Source organism: Caloenas nicobarica, chromosome 9 (assembly GCF_036013445.1).
Source record: "Caloenas nicobarica isolate bCalNic1 chromosome 9, bCalNic1.hap1, whole genome shotgun sequence".
NCBI classification, from domain to species: Eukaryota; Metazoa; Chordata; class Aves; order Columbiformes; family Columbidae; genus Caloenas; species Caloenas nicobarica.
In genome coordinates, this window is record NC_088253.1 from 2,838,563 (window position 1) to 2,853,700 (window position 15,138).

The 15,138-nt window shown below is 44.7% G+C and overlaps 1 protein-coding gene across 1 annotated transcript; it reads right to left on the reverse strand.

Annotated features, from left to right (window-relative positions):
• DNAJA2 (DnaJ heat shock protein family (Hsp40) member A2) lies at nucleotides 1–10,953 on the reverse strand. Its single transcript, XM_065641066.1, has 9 exons — nucleotides 10,753–10,953; nucleotides 7,909–7,968; nucleotides 6,756–6,979; nucleotides 5,582–5,662; nucleotides 5,137–5,270; nucleotides 3,316–3,512; nucleotides 1,534–1,678; nucleotides 1,235–1,362; nucleotides 1–772 (listed from the first exon to the last, which is right to left on the reverse strand). Exons 1-9 carry the CDS (start codon nucleotides 10,828–10,830, stop codon nucleotides 584–586), a joined length of 1,236 nt encoding a protein of 411 aa, XP_065497138.1. The 5' UTR covers nucleotides 10,831–10,953; the 3' UTR covers nucleotides 1–583.
• Between the last annotated feature and the right edge of the window lie 4,185 nt (nucleotides 10,954–15,138).

Here is a 15,138-nt window from a genome sequence, read left to right on the forward strand (position 1 = left end):
TATATTATACACCAACTGCTTTTATTTAATTTCAGAAACCGTTCACAAGATGGTAGAAAAAACTTACAACCACTTCTAATTAAGTCTTCCATTGTTCCCAGTCAGCTCTAAACCCATTATGTGCAAAGCCCAATTACCATGCATCTAGATGATAGATACAGGCTATGAAATTCTTTATTCTACTTGTAGCAGCTTATGCAGGTGCAGCCAAATACCAAGCCTCAGGACAAGTTGTACACAAACTTTACAATGTAGAATTTGAATTTAAAAGATGAAACTTAAAATCTACACAAAACTGGTAAAAATCAAGCACAGATACGAGGACAAACTTAAAACCCATGTGAAAAGGAGTCTCGTCTTCCTTTCAAGTGCTTTATTCTGCTACACAGTCAAAATGAAGATGTAAGCTTGTGGTTAGTTTAAATTACACTCTGTAGATACTATAGACCAATTTAAAAGTTACACATACAGCAATAGATGTCCATTGGTTCATCTGGATTACTTATACAATCCAGCTGGATTGTTGAAAACAAGTCAGGCAAAATTTTAAAGAAAATCCTTGTGCAACTTTTTAGACAAACGTTTACTGGTGGGCACACTGTACCCCAGGTCCATGATGGCTGCTTTCTTCATCAGAACTATCGTTATAAGCTTCACGTCTCTGGCCGCCACCAGAACCACGAGTGGTATCAAATTCCTGAAGATCTACCTCTTCTGCATCACCAATTACATTGGGAAATTCTGGTCTAGCTGGCAGAAGATCTTCAAGTTCCTGCCCCAAAAAAAGAAGTGTATTCAGTACTGCATCTACAAACTTCGAGAGTTTCCCACAACTTCTAAACCAAACCTGCTCCGAGAGGGAGTCTTGAAGTCTACGCTGTTGTAAACTCTGAAGTGCATACTCATTTAAAAGTATCCAAAGTATTTGTATCAACTGGAAGACACCACTTAAAGATGACTAAGAGCTCAATGTATCATTGACCAAAAGTGCAATCAGTAAATACAGTTGTATTCTGAAAACTTATCACACAGCAGCAGGAGGATTCTCCCTCCTGCCCCTGTCTGCCCAACATCTGCACAGCTCTTAAACACAAGATGCATAAATTCATATTCCAATGGGTATTTTCAAGTTACATGTTGCCCACAAACAACATCAGAACAACTGTACTTGCATCTAAATGTAAGCACTGAAAGCACGCACGTGAGGTACAATACACACACTTTGCATACTTACTGAAAGCTTTTCTGGGCTAATCCAGTTATTTTCAGGAAACTGAACATCAAATTTAATGTAAAGATCCCCCTTCTCAAAAGGATTGCGATACTGTGGCATTCCTTCACCTCGAACTACACGAACACAACCTGTAATTCAAAGAGAAGGAAGCTAGAGAGTGCTACTTCGGAACAAGTCTTTCTCCGTACAATTCTCTTCATTTCTCTAGCCCGGGTTCATTTAACAGAACAACAAGAATGGGATTAAGTGTTCAAGAATCACAAAAGTGTAGTAAGTCATCCTTATCAGGTCAAGCTTACCTGGTTCAATTACTTTTCCAGGAGGATATTTAACCACAATTTGACGTCCATCAAGGTGCTTAAATGTGAACTGAAATCCACACAGTGCTTCGACAAGTCCAATCTTGTGCGTCATATGCAAGTCATTCCCATCCCGCTGGAAAACCTTAAAAAAAACACCCCAAACCAGTAGTTATCTTGTCTAGTCCTATAATGCTATCTCCACAAGACTCATCACTTGGAATTCATTATTGTTTAGTCTTAAAATTCAATGTCAGAGCAATAGCCTTCATACAAAGTTAACGTGATTCTGTTAACTAAAATAGCTTAACATTCTTGGAAAGTTTGTGCCCGATCAAAGTGTCATCTAAGATAAGTGAAACCACACTCTGTGCTGTGCTGTCAGGTTCCAGTTAAACCAGGCAGCCTCATCCTCAACACCTTCTACACAAGCAGCCTATGAACAAACCTGCCAACAGTCCACCACAGTACAGAAACCACCCCTCTGTTTCCTGCATTTAACCCGTCCCCCTGCACCGCTGCTTCAGCTGACTTTAATGGACCGCAGGGCTTCGATCACTTAGTGCGCAGCTGTCATACATGATCTTCAAGCTGTATCACTCAGGACTCCTAGTCAGTAAATGTCAGCTTGAGCCCTGGCAGAACCAGGACTCCCACCTCAAGGGCAATTTAAAGAACACTAAAAGCTTCACAGTCTAGTTTTACTCACTAGGACACAAGGTATTTTTCAGAATTATACTGTACTGTAAAACTAGATGTAGTTCATTAGAAGACAAAGACACAAGTGACATCCACCATCTGGAGTTTGCCGCTGTCAACATCTGACTGTTCTGTAGGTTTACAGCCTGTTTCTCCCTTATCGTAGTCAAAATCAACTGCAATGCTCCGTTCCAACCAGTATTGCAGAAGAAAGAAGATAAGGGTATGTAAAGAACTGTGCAAAACTGCTTGACAAATTAGCAATCCTTGACACAGCTTTGAAAAGCTTACAAAGTACCTCATTTTCAGATGACCGACATTATATCCTTAATATATAACTGAAATTTAAATTTGTACCCAGTGCTATTCTTTGTGTCACAGCAGAATTTCTCTCCTCACCATTCCATTTAACATTTGTTCCAGAATATCACACACAAACTATTTCTTATTTCATCATACTAATACCTGGTCTTTCTAAACAACAGCATTCAAAACTCTGCCCTAAGTGAGTTTTAAACAGAGAAGAATATAAATTGCAATATTTAATTCAAAAGTGCAATGTATACACTCCAGAATACAGTAAGCGTAAGCCTGAAACTCGTATAAAATAATGGTGGTTCTTTATTTTGTTAAATGAATCAGTACCATCAGCATTCCGAGTTATATCTCCACAACCACAGCAGCAGAGATAGAAAGCACCATCGGGGGATTTTAATAGGCGTTCCCTGCCATGTCACAAGAATTTTGTTAGTGTCACAAGCAAAGCAGATTGCAGTTAACATCCTGAACGGCTCTTTCCTGCATTCACTCTACCCAAGCCAGCCCGAGCCTACCTGGGAAAGCTGCTTTTTACTGGCAGCACGAAGCACCAGAATCTGCACGTCCTCCGGCTACAGACTCGCCAAGTTTTTTCTGGTGCACCATAAAAGCCACATTACTTGCTGTAAATCTACTAAAAGCTATTCACCATTTCTCCCAGAGCTGCAACTGCATGAATTACTCTAAAATGAACAGCCATCTATATCACTTTAATATGAAAGACTAGGATAAAAGGTGTTTAAAAAATAAACTCAAAAGCATTACCTCATTCTCCTTTTCTTGGAGTAAGAGGACAATATCACCTGGTTCCACACCGGGAGCCTGATCTGCTTCTCCACTGAATGTAATTCTTTGCCCATGTTTCATGCCTTTGTCTACATGGACTTCAAGTATTTTTACCTCTTTGATCACCTTCTTCCCTTCACATTTTTTACAGCGGTCTTTTTCATTAATTACTTCACCTAAAGAAAGACAAGTTTGGAGTTCAGAGATCTCCTCATAATTGCATCCAATTCTGAATTAAAAAAAAAAAATATTTTAAAGTAGGCTGAAAAGTACATGCAACACAACTAGTCATTTAGATGTTGCTTTAAGAATTGCTCCCAAGAGGAAAGCCAGGCTCAATTTACCCCAGCTGGAACAGGGGGAAGGAAAAAACCCAAGATATATGTAACCTTCCAAGCTGTCTTACCAAGGGTTTTGAAAAGGCAGTGTGCTCTAAAGAAAGGCAAAACAAGACTTTGTCTATAGCTTCTAGTTTCCTTAAGTCTTAATTTGATTCCAGTCTCCTTGCCACTCAACTTACTACTCTTACAAAAACAAAAGCGCCTACTTTTCCATTCCTTGTTACGCTGAAAGATGGCAGCTATAAGAGAAAGGATGAAGCTAAAACCAAACCGAACCCTTAAAAGTCAGAATACAAATTTTGAACTACTTCAATGAAGTTGAGAAACTTAGTTCCACTTCTGTTAATGACAGCAAAGAAAGGATGATGGGTTCTGGCCACTGACCACCACCAAGTACTGCGGAAACGCAGCCAGTACAACTGGAGCCTTGCGTACAAAACAAGGGGAAGAGAGCTGGTCAAGTCACAGCTTCAGCCAAGGGTCTTCCCACAAAAAGGATCGAGCATTTTCTGACACATAAGGGATTTCGCTTTTGTATTCTGGAACAGAACAGTTTTTCACATTATCGATCACCTGTAGCAAGGCAATTACTTTTTCCAGCAAACTGAAGGATGGCTATCCAAAGCAGCTTAAATTCTCTATTTCATCTTTATTTTTCAGGTAGGCCATTGTCTTTGTACAGAGTAACCAAAATATTAGGCCATATGCACTGTACGATTTCAGTACTTATTTCCAATACTTCCTTAAGTGCCACAAGCAGATGCAATTGGCTTAAGACATTAAACTTGCCAGTGTAAACCACTTTATGTGAAACTAAACATAACATTATGATGCATTTGGAACTACTAAACGTGTAGGTTAGGTATTGTAAGCTGTGAAAACACAATGTTCAAAACAGCATCACTTATGAAATGTTTTGACTAGTCACAAAATACAACTCTGAAATTTCGGAGCATTGTGAACGGTAAAATCCACCAGGTTACATTACTACTCTACAAACTGCAGATCTAAAAAGGAATCACATGAAGTGCAGACCATGTGCTGAACTTGCTCCCCCAAATAACAACCAATTCAGCAAAAGGTATCTTCTTAATTTGATCAAGTTAAAATGTTTCCATTTTTAACCCAAACCTGACCTTGGATATTAGGAGACTGCAAAAAGACAAAAAGCTCCTCAAACAACAAAATCTTGCTTTTTACTTTAACACAAAAGTAATAGCAATAAGTAATATTCAAACCTAAGTTTTTTAAAAAACAATCAATCCTTACTGTTCAAGCTTCCAAACTGCTTTTCAGTACATTAAACACTAAGTGTTGCTGTTGTTCTCAGTAAAACCATTTCTCCCTGTTGTCATTAGACTGAGACCCAACTGACCAGACGGGAGCACAACTGTCCGGCTCAGTTCCTCCCATGATTTCAGCAGGAGGTTGATACAGTAACAGGGTTATCCTGACGTACCTTCTCCGTTGCAGTCGGAGCACACGGACTGCATCTGCTGCACCATGCCGGGAGCCAGCTGTCGGATCATGATACGGACACCTCTGCCCCGGCAAGCGTTACATTTCTGAACCGCTCCAGCCTTCCCTCCCTGCCTGGAATAGAAAGCACCAGTTGCATGGAAAGTAGTTTTTTTCAGAAACATACAACAAAAAAACCCTCTGCATCAGTAGGTTAACGTGCCTAATTGCACTGCCAATTATAATTAGGTTCTCTCCTCCTCACATCCCCCCAAACAAAGCCCTTGAACAGTTATAGTTCCATCAACAGTTATCACAAGTTCAACAATTTTCTAGTCTGAGAGCAGGCTCCAGACACTCAAATACTGACAGATCTGACGCAGGAGATGCTTCGTGACACTATTTGCCAACAAAGCAACCAGAGAACTCAGAAACATAAAACTTACCCATTACATGCACTACAAAGGACATTCTTGCTAAGTTGTAGTTTAGTTGTCTTTCCATTATACAGGTCTTCTAAAGAGACTCTACAAAATAAAGCATTTCTCCTGAGTTATCATTTAACAACTTTCTTTCCCCATGTAATTAAAATACTTGCCTAGGTCAAATTAAAGAAAAATAGATCTTCATAAAAAGACTAAATCTGCTAATAAAATAACATTTTAAAGCACCATCATTTCAGGTTTCACAAGAAGTCATTTAAAAATATTCCATACATATGAATATACACATGTAATCCTGAACATAGTTTCAGAAAAAAAAAATCTGTAATTTAATCAGAAAAAAACCAGACAGGGTCGCTTGTGTTTCTCAATAGGAAACAAGCTGATCTAGCATTTTACATTTTATTACCTAGTCATTGTTGTTTGGTTGGTTGGTTGTTTTAAATTCTACCAGGCAGGTGAGAAAGAAACCTCTCTAGACAGTCCTGACAATACTTCCAGCATGCACACATAAGAATACAGAATACTTATCACTATACTGGGCTTCCCACACAAGATAGTTTAGTGGGGAGGGGTTAACACGTCCCCAAGGCCGCTTAATTCTTTAGATTTGTTCGTGTTTCAACTTTTTCTAGAAGCTCTTGAATACACTATCAAACTTCAATAACCTCCCTATATTGATAGACATCTATAAGCACATTTAGTATTTCTTCTAAAAGGGTCTGTTGGTGGATAGAAATTTCAACTCAAAAGGTTGCCTGGCATCAGTGTTCACAAATAACAACAAAACCGAAGCTAATTAACAACACAGCATGCAATACTAGCTACTAAACTAAGCGAGCATGTTCAAAGTAAACAGAGCAACTAAGCAGGATTTGCCAACCACAGGAAAGATGCAGCTTGACTTGAGAACAACTTAAAAAGGACCTGCTCAGCAGGCAAAAAGCCAGTCATGACTGTAAGCAGAGATCTACAAAACACAATTAGATGTGACAGTCAAGCACGGCTTAAAAAAAACCAAAACCCTAACCACCACAAAAATCAAACCCACCACACACACGCTTTCCCAGTAATCGTGCAGTTCAAGTTCAGCAGCTGGTATCATGCTGTGAACGCCAATGAGTCAAGTGTGGTCAGGAAAGCTGCGAAGTCCAAACTGCAGTATCAAGATACTCACTTGAGTGGATGCATCATATCTTCTCCTCTTCTTCTGCCATTACGACTTCTACTCTGCCCACCCATGAAATTGAACAATCCGCCACCAAAGATATGGGAGAAAATATCGTCCATTCCACTGCTTCCACCGCTACCTTCTCGAAGACCCTGTTCTCCATATCTATCATATAATTCACGTTTCTCGGGATTTGACAATACTTCATAGGCAAAGCTTATTTCTTTGAACTAGAAGGAGAACAGAGTCAGTGCATGATAATTTAGAACTTCAAGGAAGCTTTTTACTACTGTTGCTTGCCTGCTATGAACACCCAATTTAGAAGGTACACAGAGCAGTTTTCCATCCTCATTCTAATATGCGAGACTTAAAAGTCAGACTTGGGCTTAGTTCTGTTACTTCTTACCATAAAATGACATTTTATTGCAAAACTTCGTTGACTTTGTTCTTTCTTGTGCCTAGCATAAGACAGTTTTCTTACAAACAACAACAACAAAAAATCCAACCAAAGAAAACTCGCAACTGCAATATTGCAGTAGCCAACAGGCAAAAAAACCCCAATTACATGTTAGACACTTAAAATACACTAACTGAGCAACTTACTAAAATGCAAATTAATGTGTTTGTCCTCAAAACAAATGAATAGCTTTTCATAGTCATCTCTGCTCACCTCTGAGCAACCATTAGAACTTCAGCTCTGTTAGAGAACCAGCTGAGTCAACTTAATTGACTTTTTATTAGCATAACAAATCTAATTCAACTTTCCCACATACGTAACTTGGTTTATGCTGCAGCAGTTTCAAGAACCTCCACACAGACTTTTTTTTCACAGTGGAAAAACTTGGAAAACTGACTATCTTTTTCAAACACCTCTCTGTAGATGTCAATGCCAGCTGACATCATCCTGGCAGATGAAGAGAAGCCACTTCTCCCTCAGCATTACCTTCTCAACCAATTTGACTCAGCCAACTGCTGCATTTTTTTTCATGAGGTACACTGGTATATTTTGAGATTGGGAAGTAGACAAGGCAGGGTTCCCTCTCACAGTTATTATTTTTGAACAACTTGTAACAGCGACACCCCAACACCTGTATTTGGTCCCCCAGATGCTACCGTTACAACAAACTACAGGAGTTTAAAAGAAAAAAAAAGGTCTTACTTTGTCCCCTGCATTTGGATTCTTATCAGGATGGTATTCCTTGGCCAGCTTTCTGTATGCCTAGTTGAAAGAGGTACAAAATTAGTTTCAATTCTGATTAATCAGTTATTTTCTGAGAAACGCAGGTAGTGTCTTCAGGAAGAAAGAAAACTCTAATAAAGCAAAGTGACAACATAAGTGTTTTGAAATCACTCATAAACTGAAGTGATACAAAAAATTCTAACATTACTACATGCATAAATTAACCACATTTGGATTTAAACACAACTATAGCACACAATAGCTAGAACTAGTTTTCCTGCTTATTTTCATTATCTTACAGGAAGAATCAGGTTGGACTCCCATTAAAAGGACTTACTCTACAGAACCCACTCAAAACCTACAATACAACAATTCAAGTTTCAACCCATTTTGTCTTTCACCTCAATCACAGCAACACATTAACAACAAAATGGCTGCCTCAGCTCCAGCGCCAACCGACGGGCAATCCTCACAACCATCACTTTATTCGGCCTCACCTATAAATAATGGAAGATTTCTTCTCACTTTGAACTAAGTATATGAGTTACACATGCACAACTGTACAGGTCATAGCTTTTATTCAGCTTCATTGCTCTGAAGCAGTAGGAGGAATAAGTACAGCTAAACCTCCAGAAAGGATTTTTCAGAATGCTTTTTTTGACCAGTAGTTTGACTCTCAGGACCATCACTTTTTTGCACAGCTGCATTTCATCTGTTTTGCTCATAAAGGATCAAAGTAAACAACAGGACAAGCAGAGAGTTTTCCTACAATTTGAGTTTTTGACAGTAAAGACCTCAACCCTTGCCCCACTCCACCTCAACACCCGCCACTAACAATCGGGGACAGATATTAATAAATTTCATGGTATACAGTCCTTTTTATTCTTTTTTTTTAATGATATATATAAAAAAAGCTTCAGTGAAGCAACTGCAAACCACTGAAACACTGGTTCTTCGAGAGGATTTTTCACAAGCTCTGTTTCTGCAGAGTTGAACATCTAAACCAACTCTTTAGAACTACAACACTGAGAAAGCTTTGCACACAAAGCCTGACAGAGATCTTGACTTTCCATTTTGTACTGGAACAAGTCAGATTCCTTTTTTGTATCTGCACAGTTACTTCACTTTAATGATTATCTTGAAACACTCCATGTAGTTCTGCTGGCAATCAAGAAATGAAGTTTGATAAGGAACTAATGAAACAAAAATAGCACACTGATATTACAAGCCAAATATTCTAAACCACAGTAAGCATAAAGAACAAAAATCATAGGTCTTATAGCACAAATTACCTGTCAGTAACAAAGAACAATCTCCCACAAACCTACATATTCTGTAACAGCAATGGATTTTCCCCACATATTTTAAGGAGTCTAACCAAGGGAAAAAAACCCAAACAAAACAACAACAAAAACCCCCAACAACAACAACCAAAACTCAAACACAACCCAGAGAGCCCTAAACTGAAAACCTGCATAACATCATCTAATCAGGAAAAAGGAACTTGCTGGTGATCTTTAAAAAGAGAGTGCACTCATGTCTTTGCTGATAACAGCATTCCAGTTTAGAGCAATTCTTAAGACCACCCACGGCCAAGGAAGCTACAATTATTTACTTAATCAGAAACAGATGCATAATGCAGGTCTACACTGGCACCATATTATAACTTCAATAAAGGTTAATTTAAGGTGTAAAGCCTGTTCTCTCATCATCTTTTGACTGAGCTATTATCTATTTGTTTTCCTGTTATATAGGTTACAATATTTGATTAATAAGGCATCCCATGTGACTTAACTGACAACAAAACCTTGACAAACTTCTCAGTATTGCAGGGAGTTGGCAACTTTACATTCCATAAACCTAATCTATAGCAATTAATACTGAGCAGCACGGGTTACCCAAGGGGAAAACCACTGTCAGATTTTCATTCTCACTGTGCACAGATACCTTTAAGAGAATTTAGTAAGGAAAAAAAAGCCCAACATATTGTACCGGCTGGTGTTGGGTGTCTGGCGCTATCTCCTCCCTGCACGCCCTCCGCCTCTAACGCTATTTCCACACCGCAATCGCCTCCCCCTGCACAACGAGGCTGGGATCCCAGCACCACCCAGCTCACTGCTCCCAAACCGGCTGCTTAATTATCCCCCGGACGAGTAAATGCTCATTAAGTCCTTTTCGAAAAGTTAATACGGAATGAAACAGCCGCGGCGAATTGTGCCACTGGCGACCCGGCTCCAAGTGCTCCCCTCGCCTCTTTGTTCAGCTCCCCCCGGCAGGGATCGAATCTACGGGCAAAACGGCACCGCACCGGGGCCCACACGTGGGGCGGACAATGGGGCGGCTCCGCGGGGCCTCACCGGGGTCTCGCAGCCCGAAGGCCTTTCCCGGCTGCGGCCGCCGCTGGGAGGGCCCGGCACCGGCAGAGTCCCGGGGCGCCGGCCAGGGCCGCGGGAGCACGGCCGGGCCCGCCGCTCCCTCCCCTCCGCGCTGCGGGCCCTGCCCGGCCCGGGCCGCGGGAGCACGGCCGGGCCCGCCGCTCCCTCCCCTCCGCGCTGCGGGCCCTGCCCGCGGCCTGCCCGGCCCGGCGGCCCCGCGGCGCGGCCTACCCCGGCGGGCCGAGGCGGCTCCGGGCGCCTTCCCCGCCGCCGCGCCCTCCCCCGCAGGCCTCGGCCGGGCAGGCCGCGCTCCCCGGGCCCGCCCTCGGCCCCGCTCCCCTCGCACCCGGCGGGACCGCCCGCTCCCCTCAGCCGGCCCGCGGGACCCGGCCCCTCCCCCACCGCGCGGCCGCCCGGTCCCGCGGCCGCCGCCGCATCTCCCCCGCACCTTCTTGAGCTCGTTGTCGGAGGCCCCGGGCGGCACCCCCAGGATGTCGTACAGCTTCGTGTCGGCCACGTTCGCCATGGCGGCGGCAGCGGGCGGCGGGCACAGGCCGGGACGGGCCGAGGGGCGGCGAGGGCGAGACCGGGAGCAGGACGAGAGCCGCCCGCGACGTCACGCGCACACGCCGCACGTCAGCGCACGTCACCACGCCGCGACGCGGGAGCCGCCCGCCCGCCCTCTTCGCCCTTCGGAGGCGCGGCCCCGCCCCCTCGGCCCACTTCGGCCGCCTGACCCAGTTCCGGCGCGACGCGGCAGGGGGCGCTCGTGCCGGGGGAGGGGGGGGTTGGGGGGCGGAGCTGGGGGCTCGCGGCACCGCGGTGACCGGCGCGCGGGGGGCGGGAACGGGCCCTGAGGGGAGGGCGGGGGGCGGGCAGGACCGCGGGGTGTCCGGGGCTGGAAGAGACCTCGAGAGGTCATCCAGCCCAATCCCCCCGCCGGAGCAGGAACACCCAGATGAGGTTACACAGGAAGGTGTCCAGGCGGGTTGGAATGTCTGCAGAGAAGGAGACTCCACAACCTCCCTGGGCAGCCTGGGCCAGGCTCTGCCACCCTCACCATGAAGAAGTTTCTGCTCATCTTTCAGTGGAACCTCCTGTGTTCCAGTTTGCACCCATTGCCCCTTGTCCTGTCATTGGTTGTCACTGAGAAGAGCCTGGCTCCATCCTCCTGACACTCCCCCTTTCCATATTGATCCCCATGAACGAGTCACCCCTCAGTCTCCTCCAGCTCCAGAGCCCCAGCTCCTCAGCCTTTCCTCACACGGGAGATGCTCCACTCCCTCCAGCATCTTCGTGGCTGCGCTGGACTCTCTCCAGCAGTTCCCTGTCCTTCTGGGACTGAGGGGCCCAGAACTGGACACAATATTCCAGATGAGGTCTCACCAGGGCAGAGCAGAGGGGCAGGAGAACCTCTCTGACCTACTGACCACCCCCCTTCTAATCCCCCCCAGGTCCCATTGCCCTTCCTGGCCACAAGGGCCCAGTGCTGGCTCATGGTCACCCTGCTGTCCCCAGGACCCCCAGGTCCCTTTCCCCTGCACTGCTCTCCAACAGCCCGTTCCCCAACTTATACTGGACCCTGGGCTTGTTCCTGCCCAGATGTAAGACTCTACACTTGCCCTTGTTATATTTCATTAAATTCTTCCCCACCCATCTCTCCGGCCTGTCCAGGTCTCTGGATGGCAGCACAGCCTCTGGTGTGTCAGCCACTCCTCCCAGTTTTTTGTCATCAGCAAACTTGCTGACGGTCACTCTATTCCCTCATCCAAGTCGTTGACGAATATATTGAATAACACTGGTCCCAGTCCTGACCCTTGAGGGACTCCTCTAGATACCGGCCTCCAACTGGACTCTGCCCCATTGACCACAACTCTCTGGCCTGCTGCCCAGCCTCAAGCACCGATGTGTTTTTCCTCAGGGACGTATCGCTACGGCTGCAGTAGTTAAAAATAGCACTGGTATCCATCTGTTCCATTTTTGTGTTTTGCTCCACTTCTGAGATCTCAAGAAAAGCACTGCTTGCTATGCTAGGCCTGAAGTGGCACACGGGCCCTAACTAGATGCCACAAATAAAAAGCCCGGCTGTGTTTAATTAGAGGTTTGTCTGTTAAGGCCTGACCAGGAGAGCAGCTCCTCATCAGGCGTGGCCTCTCGGTCATTAGCCCCTCGCTGGGCTCTGCCGGCGGTGGATGGGGCAGAACCCAGAGCAGCTCCCCGGCTTCTGGGGGGTTCCTGGGGAAGGGGGCGCAAGGCTGAGCCCTGGGGACTCTGCTGAGAGCAGCTGACCTGGCACAGGAGAGAGCAGAAAGGGCCCTCTGAAGCAATATATGGATTTATGGGGTAGAAATTTGAATAGATCCCAGATCTGGGTGCGTTGTCCCTCGTTGCTTGTAGGGGAACTCTTCATGTTTAGCTTGTGGTTGCGATGGCTGTATTGGGAAATGCAATCTGCTGGTGGCATCTCTTCTCCTACATTAGGCTGGTGTTTCTGGGACCCTAAATTCCATCATTGCTTTTATTCAGTCTCACATAATCTGATGATGGTAGTGTCTGCCTCTGGTGTTGCAGGTGTGGCAGCAGTCAAGAGCTTCAAAGGAAAATGGAGACTAGTTTTGGAGGGAGAAAAACAGTGAAAGGGCACAGAAGACCTGCTGAAAAGACAGTCCTGGGGACTGTAATTATTAGTCTGGTTCAGAGATGTGCAGAAAGAAAAAAAATCATAAAGAGATGTATATTTCTTTGGTATTTTTGAAGACCGTGTGTACAGCCTTTGGTAACTGCATTGTTTAACGTATGTGGCTAAAGCCAATAAGGCTTCACAATTTGGTTTACTTGTGTTTTGCACTACTTGGCTTCATCTTTTATTTTGGCAAGAACTATGTGGCGTGTATACTTGCCTTGACTGGTTTGGATTGTGCTCACTTGCAGATTCTAGAGTTTTAGTGGTTGTTTTTGGTTTTTTGGGGTTTTTTTTGTTGGTGGTGGTGTCGGTTTTTTTTTTTGGTCATACAGCATTTTCTTTTTAGGGGCAGCCAGGTAGGAAGAAAAGTAGCAAAAAAAGTTAAGAGTGTGTGGAGAAGCACTTCTTTGCCTTACAAATCAGACTTATGATTTTAGGAGTTAAGCAGATCTAGCAGGACTGGTCTAAGCAGTATTTAAAATACCATAGCATTTATATGTGTCTTTGCATTAAAAAAAAAAGATTGAAGATGTGAGAAGGTGAGATAGCTAAAACCAGTGGAGTGCTGTTCATATCTCTGCCTGCAGGGATGAAATTCAGCAAGGGTAGGACTCGGCTCAGGTTTACCTGTCCTGTGAGCTAAGTTGGGGAACGAGCTGTTGGAGAGCAGTGCAGGGGAAAGGGACCTGGGGGTCCTGGGGACAGCAGGGTGACCATGAGCCAGCACTGGGCCCTTGTGGCCAGCAAGGCCAATGGGACCTGGGCTGGATTAGAAGGGGGGTGGTCAGTAGGTCAGAGAGGTTCTCCTGCCCCTCTGCTCTGCCCTGCTGAGACCTCATCTGGAATATTGTGTCCAGTTCTGGGCCCCTCAGTTCCAGAAGGACAGGGAACTGCTGGAGAGAGTCCAGCGCAGCCACGAAGATGCTGAAGGGAGTGGAGCATCTCCCGTGTGAGGAAAGGCTGAGGAGCTGGGGCTCTGGAGCTGGAGAAGAGGAGACTGAGGGGCGACTCGTTCATGGGGATCAATATGGAAAGGGCGAGTGTCAGGAGGATGGAGCCAGGCTCTTCTGGGTGACAACCAGTGATGGGACAAGGGGCAATGGGTGCAAACTGGAACACAGGAGGTTCCGCTTAAAGATGAGAAGAAACTTCTTCATGGTGAGGGTGGCAGAGCCTGGCCCAGGCTGCCCAGGGAGGTTGTGGAGTCTCCTTCTCTGCAGACATTCCAACCCGCCTGGACACCTTCCTGTGTAACCTCACCTGGGTGTTCCTGCTCCGGCGGGGGGATTGCGCTGGATGAGCTTTCGAGGTCCCTTCCAGTCCCTGACACTCTGGGATTCTGTCAGCTCAAGCCAGAAGATGAGCCTGCAGGCTGAGGGCAGCACAGCTGGTAATTGAGCTTGGTCTGTCAGCTTGAGCCCAGCCTAAGGAGGTGGCTCAGAAGCAACGTTTGTGTACTCGCCTTTGCCAAAACATCCTTGTTACTACAGACCGGGTTTGTTTCTTATACAACCGATCTATGCAATAAATATGAAAACTCTTCTGGAATGAAACTTTACGTTTTATTTTCAAGTGGAGCTAAAGAATCACAACCTTTTTATTAAATTAAAATGCAGATAAATAGCAAGGTAGAGTTTTCTTTTCCTGCAAACTGCTTTTGCCATCGACCTGAGCTGTACTGACAGAACATGTTAGGCGCACAGCTGAAATGTTGTGTTCTCCCCCACTATTTTTGTTAACACTTGCATATTGTCTTTGTGTTCTTTGCGTGTCTTTTCCCACATTTTTATTTTACTCCTCCTCCAGATAAGAGCTTCTAAATTTAGTTTCTAATATTATTATCGCAATGTGATGAAACGCAGTGGTTTTATGAAGTGCGATTTGTTTGTTTCTAAACAGACTGCACAGTTCTTAGCTTTTCAAGGTATTGTTTTGGCCTAACGTAGGCACTAAAAGGGATCATTCAAATTCAGTTCTTGTTTCAGACCTTTTTTTCATTCTTTATATGAAACAAGTCGAATTTCTTTTTTTAAGATGAAGCATTTTAAAATTCTTCCTTAGAATTCAAATAAGCATTGATTATGATTATCACTAGAAAATCAGAAGGAGATCAGTTTCGTGTTACTACAAAAGGAAAAGAAACCCTTATCA

Bases quoted from the DNA above. Each gene is read 5' to 3' on its own strand.
- DNAJA2 (XM_065641066.1), bottom strand. From the start codon at position 10,830: ATGGCGAACGTGGCCGACACGAAGCTGTACGACATCCTGGGGGTGCCG. The intron at 5,271-5,581 runs GTAAGTTTTATG...TTTCTATTCCAG, and splicing joins CTTTGTAGTGCATGTAATGG to GCAGGGAGGGAAGGCTGGAG. The intron at 1,679-3,315 runs GTAATGCTTTTG...GTTTTTTTTAAG, and splicing joins TCCAAGAAAAGGAGAATGAG to GTTTTCCAGCGGGATGGGAA.